We start from the raw sequence: 12,186 nt of genomic DNA, 5'->3' as shown, positions 1-12,186 counted from the left end.
CGTGTGCTGCAGGCTCGTTGGTGACTGACAAGTCCGATGCGGGACAGACAGACACAGTTGCAGCGGTTGCAAGGGAAAATTGGTGGGTTGGGGTTGGGTTTTTCCTCCTTTGTCTTTTGTCAGTGAGGTGGGCTCTGCGGTCTTCTTCAAAGGAGGTTGCTGCCCGCCGAACTGTGAGGCGCCAAGATACACGGTTTGAGGCGATATCAGCCCACTAGCGGTGGTCAATGTGGCAGGCACCAAGAGGTTTATTTAAACAGTCCTTGTACCTCTTCTTTGGTGCACCTCTGTCACGGTGGCCAGTGGAGAGCTCGCCATATAACACGATCTTGGGAAGGCGGTGGTCCTCCATTCTGGAGACATGACCTACCCAGCGCAGTTGGGTCTTCAGCAGCATGGATTCGATGCTTGCGGACTCTGCCAGCTCGAGTACTTCGATGTTGGTGATGAAGTCATTCCAATGAATGTTGAGGATAGAGCGGAGACAGCGCTGATGGAAGTGTTCTAGGAGCTGTAGGTGATGCCGGTAGAGGACCCATGATTCGGAGCCTAACAGGAGCGTGGGTATGACAATGGTTCTTTACATGCTGATCTTTGTGTGTTTCTTCAGGTGGTTGTTTTTCCAGACTCTTTTGTGTAGTCTTCCAAAGGCGCTATTTGCCTTGGCGAGTCTGTTGTCTATCTCTTTGTCGATCCTTGCATCAGATGAAATGGTGCAGCCGAGGTAGGTAAACTGGTTGACCATTACTATATATTATTAAAATATGCAAGCACTGTTTGTTGATTTTGCTTTGGGGGTTGGGGTTAGGGAGGGTTTGTTAAGGAGAGGGGATTTTTTTTGTAGTCAGAATCAATTTGTACAATATGATGAATGTATGAAAATGATTATATACCACATTTATGAAAACTTAAAGTATTCAAAAAAAAGAAAGAGTGCAGAGAAGATTTAAGAGGATGTTGTCAGGACTTCAGGAACTGAGTAACAGGGAAAGGATCAACAGGTGAGGACTTTATTATCTGGAGTGAAGAAGAATGAAGGGAGATTTGATAGAGGTACAGGTAGTCCCCAATTATGACCGTAATGGGGACCGAAGGATTGGTTGTGACTTGGGTTGGTCGTAAGTCGGATTCACTCCACCGTGCATGCCCAAGGCCATGCAGCATTCAACAAATTAACCTTTAATGGGGACCTCGGGCTGCCGACGGGGACTTTGGGCTGCCTCCGGGAGCGGGGACCACTATATACAGTACTTTTAATACAAAATATGTACTTGTACAGTAGTTAGAATAAAGATTTTAAAAAATTTTTGATTGTATGTGTGAGTGGACATAATTTGCGTAGGTTGGAAGTCGAGTGCTCCCTGTTTTTAAAATTATGAGGGTATAAACAGAGTAAATGTAGCTCAGCATTTTCCACTGAGGGAAGGTGAGATGCAAATCAGAGGACATGGGTTAAGGGTGAAAGGAGAAAGGTTGAGAGGAACTTCTTTACACAGAGAGTGGTGGGAGTGTGAAACAAGTTGCCACCTGAAGTGGTGAATGTGGACTCAATTTTAACATTTAAGAAGAATTTGGACAGGTATATGAATACAAGGGGTGTGGAGGCTATGGTCTGGGGGCAGGTCAGTGGGACTAGGCAGAAAGATAGTTCCACACAGACTAGAAGGGGAAAAGGGCTTGTTTCTATGCTGTAATGTTCATGATAGCAATCCTAACACAACAGACATCAAAGAACATGTGGAGGGAATGGTTGAATGGTTTGGAGATAAAAGATTGTTATGGAACTTTGAACCAGCCTTGTTGAACAAAATGGCCAATCCTTGCTCCTCTTTTGTTCTATTTATTAGTAAAGGTACAGAATGTACAAAGGAAGAAGGAAGAACATAGAACACTACAGCATGGTGCAGGCTCTTCAGCCCTCGAATTTGTGCCAGCCCGTATATTCCTTAAAAAAATACTAAACCCTTCCTATCCTGTTACCCTTTATTTTACTTCTATCCATGTGCCTGTCCAAGTGACTTTTAAATGCCCCTAATGTTTCAATTACTATCCCTGGCAAGGCATTCCAGGCACCCAAAACTCTCTGTGCAAAATTCTTACCCCTGATGTCTCCTTTAAACTTTCCTCCCTTCATTTTGTACGTATGTCCTCTGGTGTTTGCTATTCCTGCCCTGAGAAAAAGGGACATTAGACGTCCATGCTATCTATGCCCTCTCATGAAACTTGTAAATCTCTATTAAGTCTCCTCTTATCCTTCACCCTCCAAAGATAAAAGACCCAGCTCTACTAACCTTGCCTCATAAGATATATTTTCCAATCCAGGCAACATCTTGGTAAATCCCCTCTGCACTCTCTCCAATAGCTTCCACATACCTCCTATAATGAGGTGACAAGCTCTGAACACAATACTCCAAGTTTGGTCTCACCAGAGATTTGTAGAGTTGACTTTTGAACTCAATCCCCCTACTAATGAAGCCCAACATCACATAGACCTTAACTATCCTATAAACCTGTGTAGTGACTTTGAGAGATGTATGGCTTTGGACCCCAAGATTGCTCTGCTCATCCACATTCTTAAGTAACCAACCATTAACTCTCTATGCGTCCTTCTGGTTTGTCCCTCCAAAATGCATTATCTCACACTAATCCGGATTGAACTTCACCTGTCACTCTTCCCCCCCCCCTCCCCAACTCTGCATCCTGTTTATATCCTTTTGTAACCTATGACAACTCCTATCCACAACTCTTCTCACCTTCGTATCATCCGCTAATGTACTGGCCCATCCTTCTGCCTCTTCAACTAGGTCATATATAAAGATCACAGAGCAGAAGTCCCAGTACAGATCCTTGTGGAACTCCATTAGTCACTGACCTCCAGGCAGTTTACTTTCCTTCCACTACTACTCTCTGCTTTCTACATGCAAGCCAATTTTTTATCCACACAGCCAAGGTTCCATGGATCCATGCCTCATGTCTTTCTGAACGTCTCTCATGGGGATCTTGTCAAATGGCTTACTAAAATCTATATAGACCACATCTACCTCCTACCCTCATCAATTTATTTTGTTACCACCTCAAAAAATTTAATTAGGGTCGTGAGACACGACCTTTTCTTCACAAAACCATGCTGACTATCCTTGAGTAGACTGTACTTCTGGCCTAGCTATTCAAGAGCCAAGCTGTAAGGTCATCAGGGAAGCAAAGTGTGCGCATGCCTAGTGCATTCACAGTAACTTTCTGGATAGCAAGGACACGCAATGCAGGTGGAAAGGCATCCAAGTGATCACCAACCACAAGACTACACCATCTGCCTCTGCTGGTGATGCATCCGTCCCAGACGCACTGAACAACTTCTATACGCATTTTGATGCAAAAAATGATGTTGCAGCGAAGAAGACAGCCTCTCCTCCAAATGACCAGCTGCTGTGTTTTGCAGTGCCCGATGTTAAGAGCAAAGTCAATCTGTGGAAAGGTGCTGGACTGGATAATGTTCCCGGCAGAGTGCTCAGGGGATATGTGGCTCAGCTAGCAGATGTTTTCACCCACATCTTTAACATCTCCCTGAGAGGTGCAGTGGTCCCAAAGTGCTGCCACCACCATCGTCCTTGTGCTGAAGAAGTCGTCTGTGTCCTGCCTCAGTGACTACTACCCCGTCACACTCACATCCATCATCATGAAGTCCTTCGAGAGGCTCATCATGCACCATATCAAGCTCCTGCTGCCCCTGTCACTAGACCTCTTGCATTTTGCATACAGACCCAACTCTTCTACGGACGATGCCATCACCACTGCCCTCCATCTAGCCCTCACCCACCTGAAAAACAAGGAGTTGTATGTTTGCCTGCTGTTTATTGACTTCAACTCAGCATTCAACACAATCATACCACAATACCTGATAAGAAAGATGAGCCTGCCTCTGCAATTGGATTCTTGACTTCCTGACAAGGAAACCTCAGACAGTCTGGATCGGTAACAGCATCTCCAAGACCATCACACTGAGCAATGGGGCCCCCCATGGCTGTGTATTTAGTTCACTTTTGTTCACTCTGCTGAACCATGGCTGTGTAGCTAAACACAGCTCGAACCATATCATCAAGTTCGCGGATGACACAACTGTGGCGGGTATGATCAGTAAAAATGACATGTCAGCGTATTGAGATGATGTGCAGTCACTAATAGACTGGTGCACAGTCAACAATCTGAATGTTAAAAAAAAAACAAAAGAGGTGGTTGTTGACTTCAGGAGGACCCGGGGGGACCACGCTCCATTGACGGCTCCACCATTGAAGTCACTTGGAGTGACTTGGAGTGCACTTGGCAGAGAACCTCACATGGTCCTTTAACACAAGCTTCATAACCAAGATAGCCCAGCAGTGCCTCTACTTCCTGCAAAGGCTGAGGAAAGTTCACCTCCCATCATCCATCCTCACTACATTCTACAGAGGATGTATTGAGAACATCCTATGCAACTGCATCACCGCCTGGTTTGGAAGCTGCACCTCGTCAGACTGCAAGACCCTGAAGAGGATAGTGAAATCAGTGGAAAAGATCACTGGGGGCTCTTTTCCTACCATGAAGGACATTTACAACACTTGATGCAGGCGAAAGACAATAAACATTGTGAAGGACTCCACACACCCCTCAAATAAACTGTTCTCTTCCTGCCATCTGGTAGAAGGTACCATAGCACTAGGGCCCTTACATACAGATTGAGCAACAGCTGTTTCCTCCTAGCCATCAGACTCCTGAACTCCCAGAAAACTTGTGGATATGGAATCATGGACTGTTATTGTATAAGTCTTAATATTTTAATAGTTCATCTTTTATGTACAGGTTAGTGTTTAGTAGCAATACTTTGAGGTACCCACTAGAGAAGGGACAGTGTTAGATCTACTGTTGGGAAATGAGAAAGGGCAGGTGACAGAGGTGTATGTTGGGGAGCACCTTGGATCCAGTGATCATGGGACCATTAGTTTCAATATAATTATGGAAAAGGATAGACAATTAAGTTTTTTGAGTGGGGGAAAACCAGATTTGATGAAATGAGAAGGAATTTGCAAGGAGTGGCTTGGGCTGATTTGTTTTATGGGAAGGAGGTAGAGGAGAATTGGAGTTCATTTAAAGGTGAGATTTTGAGGGTGCAGAATCTTTATGTTCCTGTTAGGATAAAAGGCAGGGCCAAAAGTTCGAGAGAGCCGTGGTTTTCAAGGGAGATTAGAAAGTTGGTTCAATATAAAAGGGAGGCCTACATTAAATACAAGAAGAAGGTATGGACAAGATGCTTGGTAAATACATGGATTGTAAAAAGAAGCTTAAGAAAGAAATTAGGATAGCGAAAAGAAGGTACGAGGTAGCTATAGCGAACAGGGTGAAAGTAAATCTAAAGGGTTTTTACAAGTATGTGAATAGCAAAAGGAGAGTCCATTAGTTAATCAGAGCGGACAAATGTGTGCGGAGCCAAATGAGATGGGGGAGATATTGAATGAGTTCCTTTTTTTGGTATTCACTAGGGAAAAGGATATGTAAGAGAGGCAAAAGGGGTAATTGTGGAATATGTAGGGTTAGGAAAGAGTTGGAACTTATGAGGCATATAAAGGTGGATAAGTCTCCGGGTCCTGATGGGACTTTCCCCAGGACCTTGAGGGAAGTCAGGGAGGAAATAGCGGAGGCTCTGATGGTGATTTTTCAACAGTCACTGGAGGAAGGCATGGTGCCGCGGGATTGGCGTGTGGCAAATGTGGTTCCTCTGTTTAAAAAGTGCTCCAGGTGTAGGCCCAGCAATTATTGGATGGTAAGTTTGACGTCGGTGGTTGGTAAACTAATGGAAAGTATTCTTAGAGATAATATGTATAAGTATCTAGAGGGGCAGGGACTGATCAGGGACACCCAACATGGGTTTGTGCTGGGAAGGTCATGTTTTCACAAATCTTGTTGAATTTTTTGAGGTGACTAGGAAGGTCAATGAGGGCAGAGCAGTAGATGTAGTCTATATGGATTTCAGTAAGGCCTTTGATAAAGTTCCACATGGATCGTTGGTAAGGAAGATTCAGGTGCTTGGTAGTAATTAATGTTGAGATAGTCAGATGGGTTCAACGGTGGCCAGAAGGTAGATGCCAGAGAGTCATGGTTGATAACTGTCTGTCAGGATGGAGGTCGGTGACAAGTGGTGTGCCTCAGGGCTTGGTGTTGGGTCTCTTGTTGTTTGTCATTTACATTAATGATTTGGATGATGAAATGGTAATTTGGGTTTGTAAATATGCGGACGATACAAAAATAGGTGGAGCTGTGGATAGTGAAGATGGTTTTCAGGGACTGCTTAGAAGAGTGGGCTGAAAGATGGGAGATGGAGTTTAATATCGATAAGTGTGAAGCGCTTCATTTTGGGAAGAATAATCAAAACAGGACATATGCAGTGAAGAGGGGAGGGCATTAAGGAATGTAGAGGACAGAGATTTTGGAATAACGGTTCATTGTTCTTTGAAAGTGGATGCTCATGTAGATAGGGTGGTAAAGAAGGCTTTTGATATGCTGGCCTTTATAAATCAAAACATAGAATATAGGAGCTGGGAGATGATGTTGAGACTGTTCAAGGCATGGTGAGGCCAAATTTGGAATACTGTGTGCAGTTCTGGTCCCCAAATAGGAAGGATATCAATAAGGTAGAGAGAGTGCAGAGAAGATTTACTAAAATGTTGCCTGGATTGCAGTATCTAGAATAAAAAGAAAGATTGAGTAGACTGAGTCTTTATTCGTTGGAGCGTAGAAGGATGAGGGGGGATTTGATAGAGGTATCTAAAATTATGAGGGGGATGGATAGAATAGATATGAATAGGCTCTTCCCCTTGAGTGTAGGTGAGATTGGAATGAGAGGTCATGAGTTAAGGGTTAGGGGGAAAAGGTTTAGAAGTAACATGAGAGGAGGCTTCTTCACTCAGAGTGGTGGCTGAGTGGAATGATCTTCCAGAAGAGGTGATTGCAGCAGGATCAATTTTGTAATTTAAGAGGTTGGATAAATGCATGGATTTAAGTGGATTGGAGAATTATGGACAGGGAGTGGGTAGGTGCGACTAGAGGAGATCAATAAGATTAGTGCTGACTAGAGGGGCCAAAATGGCCTCTTTCTATACTGTAATTGTTATATGGTTATATTCTAACTTAGTACTGGAGAAACACTAATCTCATATTTACCCTGACTTGAAATGCTCATAGATCATATCCTTAAAAATCCTTTCCAATAGTTTCCACACCACTGATGCAAGACTCACTGGTCTATAATTCCCAGGATTCTCCCTATTTTTTAAACAAGGGGACTACATTTGTCATTCTCCAATCCTCTACCACCTCTCCTGTTACCAAAGTGGACTTAAAAATCATATCCACTGCCACAGCGATCTCTTCCCTCACTTTCCATAGCATCCTGGGTATATTGCGTCTGGCCCTGGGGATTTATGAATCTTAATGTTTTTAAGAAGATCCAACACTTCCTCTTCCTTAATCTTAACTTTGTCTAGCACACAAGCCTGTTTCACCCTGACCAAGGTCCTTTTATCTTGTGAATACTGAAACTATTCATTTAAGACCTCCATAATTGCCTCCACTTCCAAGCACATGTTGCCTCCTTTAACCTTTAACGGCCCCTCCTTCATTCTCATCATTTTTCTATTCTTCACATATGCATAAATTGCTTTGGGGTTCTCCCTAATCCTACATGTCAAGGCCTTCTCATGCCTCCTTTGAGCTCTCCTAAGTCCTTTCTTAAGCTTCTTCCTGGCTAACATATACTTCTCATGAGCCTTTCCTGTTTCCTATATCTAATGAATGCTCCCTTCTTCCTCTTGACTAGCTGCCTCATGTGTTTCATCAACCACGGTTTCCTTTTCCTACCATCTTTTTCCCTGACCCAGTGGGACAAACCTATCCCGAACACACCACAAGTGGCCCTAAACTTCCTCTACGTTAGTTCTGTATTTTCATCCTTGAACATTTGTTTCCAATTTACTCTTGCTAGTTCCTGTCTCATCCCATCGTATTTATCCCTTCTCCAATTAAACACTTTCCCATTTTGTATGCTTTTATCCTTATCTATAGCTAGGTGAAAGCTCAGGGAGCTGTGGTGACTCTCACCAAAATGCTCACCCACTGAAAGGTCTGTCACCTGACCAGCTTCATTACTCAGAATTAGATCCAAGAACACCCCTGACAAATGTAACCCCATCTATCCCTCTTGCAGTCAAGGAGTGCCAGTCAATATTAGATAAGCTGAAGTCTCCCACAGCAACCCTGTATTTCCTGCACCATTCCAAAATCTGCCTGGTTATCTGTTCCCCGGTGTTCCATTGGTTCTTTGGGGGCCTATAGACTACTCCTAATACAGTGATTGCTCCCTTCCTATTTCTGACTTCCATATATACGTCTCACTAGACCAAGGTTCTGCAACCCGCGGCTCTGGAGCTGCATGCAGCTCTTTCATCCCTCTGCCATGGCTCCCTGTGGCTTTGAAAAAATGTGAATACAGTAAATGGCTATTTTATTTTAATTATTTTTTATTTAGTTAGTTTTATAAATGTAATAATTATTATTTTGGAGTTTAAGGTGATCTTGTAACATTAAAATAAAATGTGTTGTAATATTTTTTCGATCAAAATTTGCGTCACATAGTGTTTGATACCACAGTTGCCGCCCGGCAAGTGACTTGTTTTGAACTTTCGACCGCCAGTAAGCTAACCATGGATAAATCCAAAAAAAGAAAAGTTTCTGATGAAAATAGAACATTTTAATGCTTCATGAACAGATTCATTTGCTTTCACTGCTGTCAAAGCTGATCTGAGTAAAAATACTTTGAAGTGGATTAAATTTAAAAATTCAAGTACTTCTGCTAGTTTTGTGGCAGCTCGGGAGATAGCCAGGCATGGGAAGTAGTTCACAGATGGGGAATACATAATCGTTTATCAAGATATCAAAACATCTATTCTCGGACTTCAAAAACAAGAGTAAAATTGTTCAGAAAATCAGAGGTATGCCACTGTCTGCAAAGACTGTCAAGGACAGGATCATAAAAATGGCAGCAAATGTCACCAGTCAACTAATTAGAGCCATTAATTCAGCTCCAGCATACTCAATCGCCTGTGACGAATCAAAAGATGTAAGTGATATTCAGCAAATAGCGCTATTATGCAGATATGTGAAGTCTGCTGGGCCACAGGAAGAAATCATTGAGTTGATACCACTTAAAGGCCAAACATGGGGGAAGGACATTTGTGAGGCTGTGTTAGATTGTTTAAAGATCAAAGAATTAAAAACTACCCACTTGGTGTCAGTGGCTACTGATGGGGCACTGAGTATGACAGAAGTATGTCTAAGTTCAGAAGCTTGAACATCTTGAAGATGTTGCTCGTCAGAAGGCCATTCTTGCTCAGAAGCACAAATGGAGTGAAATTGAAAACCTCCCCAAACCGGACAAACCTTGTGTTCAAAACATGGAATTCAATTCCCGACACTTATATGAACATGAAAAAATATGCATTCAGAGTCCTGTCGATCTTTGGATCCACATACTTATGCGAGCAGGTTTTCTCCAGCATGAACTACATAAAAAGCAAACATTGCTCACACCTCACGGATGACAGCATGCAATCCTGCATGAAGATCAAAATTACATCTCACAGCTCTTATATTGATCAGCTGTGCAGTGAGGTTCAGGTGCAGAAGTCACATTATCCAGGTGAAAGAAATCATTTAATGAGTTATTATTTTGCAAATATATATTTTTATATTGGACCCTGAACTGATGTAGTTGTGTTTAATATTTAGGTTGCCGGTTGACTGCTATAGCAACACGACTGAGGAAATCAACGGATGATGGCAACCTTCAGAATAAAGTACAAACTGGCATTTTTTTGTTTGCTCTTTTTAATTAAAGCGAATATTTCTTTTTTTAAAAATTCAACAAATAAGGGATGGACTCAAACAGGTCTGCATTGTGTATTTTATTTGAAACTTATACGTGCCAGTGTCTTTTTTTTTAAGAGTTCAAAAGAATTTGTTGTTTTGCTTTGTTACAAACAGAAATAAAATGTCAGTTGTTTTCTGTTTCTAGTTCTTTTATTTCATAAATGTAACAAATTATAGTTCTTATGTACATAGCATATGTGTAATGAAACTATACCTGCGGTGTTTTCTTCATTTTTTTTTAATGCTGAAGGTGCCGACCCTTGACACTACCTCAAGTAGTGTCCTCCATTTCTATAACCGTGATACTATATCTGACCAATAATGTTACTCCCACCCCTCTCTTACCTCCCATTCTATTGCTTTTAAAACACCTAAATATGGGCACTTCCATCAGCCAATCTGGCCCTTCCTCCAGCCAAGTCTGTAACGGCCACAACAACATAATTCTACATACTGATCCATGCTGTAAGTTCATCCTCTTTATTCCTAATACCCTTAGCATTGAAATAGGCACATTTGAAACCTTCTAACTAACTACATTTATGCTTTGTCCCCTGCCTGTCTTTCCCCACAAACTCAGAACATGCTTTTTCCTTCTGCCCTATTCCCTGCACTTACATTCTGGTTCCCAGCCCCTCCCAAACTGGAGAAAACCCTCCCCAACAGTTCTAGTAAACCTGCCTGCCAGAACATTGGTCCCTTTCCAGTTCAGGTGCAGCCTGTCCTTTTTGTACAGGTCAGACCCTTCCCTGGAAGAGATACCAATGAACCTCAAATCTGAACCCCTGCCCTTGTACCAACTCTTCAGTCACACATTCATCTGCCACACCTTCCTATTCCTACAGTCACTGGTGCATGCACAGATAGCAATGACCACCCTTGAGATCATGCTTTTTCTTTTTTAACTTCCTATATTCCCTTATCAGGACTTCATCCTATCTATCTCATTGATCCCCACGTGGATCACAACATCTGGCTGCTCACCCTCCCCCTCCATAAGGTTATGTGATATTTGGATACAGCATTTATTATTGCCACAGCTCTGAGTATTGTGTATAGCACAGTCCAGTATATTGCAGTAGAGTGCAGAGGAGATTTGTGAAGTACGAGGTAAGTTTGGGGTGTTTTTTGGAATAGGGAAGGCTGAGAGGTATTTAATTGACATGTATAACATTATAAGGAGATGAAATAAAATAAATCTGAAGGACCTATTTCCCTGAGCAGAGTCGTTAAAAACAAGGTGGTTGATATAAACTAAGTAGTAGAATGAAAAAATAAATGCTTTTGATTCAGCCTTCTGCCTGCGAAGTGTGCTGGAGGCTGAAATCGTAAATAGTACTTGAATGTTTACTTGAACAAATGTGGAGGTCTGTTATAGACCAAGCAGTGGAAGGTATGATCAGGTTGGGTTCAACCAACACAAATGCATTGGACTGAATGGTTGATTCCTGTATCATTAATTTCTATGAATGTGTGTATGAACAATCTGAAGTAGGAAGTCAGGGAAGGGTATGAAATAGTTTGTGAAAGTATGAAATATATGTGAGAGCAAAGAGAATTGGCTTTGTCTTACAAACATTTAAGTAATTATTGATGATCAGTTACAGTTCCTGTGAGGATATTGTTCCTGGCATGGTGCACATGATTGAAAACATGTATGGGCATCTGCCTTAATTTCCATTTCACACAAGTGTGAGGTACACAAAAATCATAAATTAAAAAAATTAAAATACATGTTGATTTAATGGTGAACATGAATTTTACATATGCCTAACTTATTTGGATTTTAAAAAAAGCTAAATATTATTACTTTTATTCATCTGGCAGGCCTTTTGGATTTGGCAGCATTTTATGGAGAAAACAGCTTGAAAACCATCTGTGAACAGACCATTAAACAAGGAATTTCAGTGGAGAATGCCATCACTTTACTTTCAGCTGCAATAAAATACCAAGCAAAGGTAGGGGACTGAAAATAAACTGTACCTGGTTCAATATGTTCATTATAATACTCTTGCCCACTTTGTTGAGTTAATAGAGAAAATAACATCTCAGTTCATGTAGTACTGAATATTGGAAAACTGGTCTATGATATTTGCTTGGAGGACTAGCTAATTATTCTCTTCCTCACAAGTTTCTTCAACACTTAGGCTGAGATCAATTGATCATTTTGTCTGCCAGCCCTTCTTTATTTCATTGAACTTGCATCAGTCTTTTTCCTCTGAATTGTTATAGCAT

At 41.8% G+C, this 12,186-nt stretch overlaps 1 protein-coding gene across 17 annotated transcripts in view; it reads left to right on the top strand.

The window, feature by feature from the left end:
- The window catches only part of LOC138738776 (RCC1 and BTB domain-containing protein 2-like), a 241,865-nt gene that overhangs the window by 187,187 nt on the left and 42,492 nt on the right, over positions 1 to 12,186 (top strand). For 7 of the 17 annotated variants that reach the window (XM_069889680.1, XM_069889681.1, XM_069889678.1 and 4 more), the window contains one exon: positions 11,779 to 11,909. In XM_069889680.1, the coding sequence (XP_069745781.1) occupies positions 11,779 to 11,909 (131 nt within the window). Of the gene's footprint in view, positions 1 to 9,810; positions 9,879 to 11,778; positions 11,910 to 12,186 lie in introns of those variants that run through there. The other 10 variants (XR_011341727.1, XR_011341725.1, XR_011341730.1 and 7 more) reach the window with 4 other exon arrangements.

This window comes from Narcine bancroftii, chromosome 7, assembly GCF_036971445.1.
Source record: "Narcine bancroftii isolate sNarBan1 chromosome 7, sNarBan1.hap1, whole genome shotgun sequence".
NCBI lineage: Eukaryota > Metazoa > Chordata > Chondrichthyes > Torpediniformes > Narcinidae > Narcine > Narcine bancroftii.
This window is presented reverse-complemented; position numbering and strand designations above follow the sequence as displayed.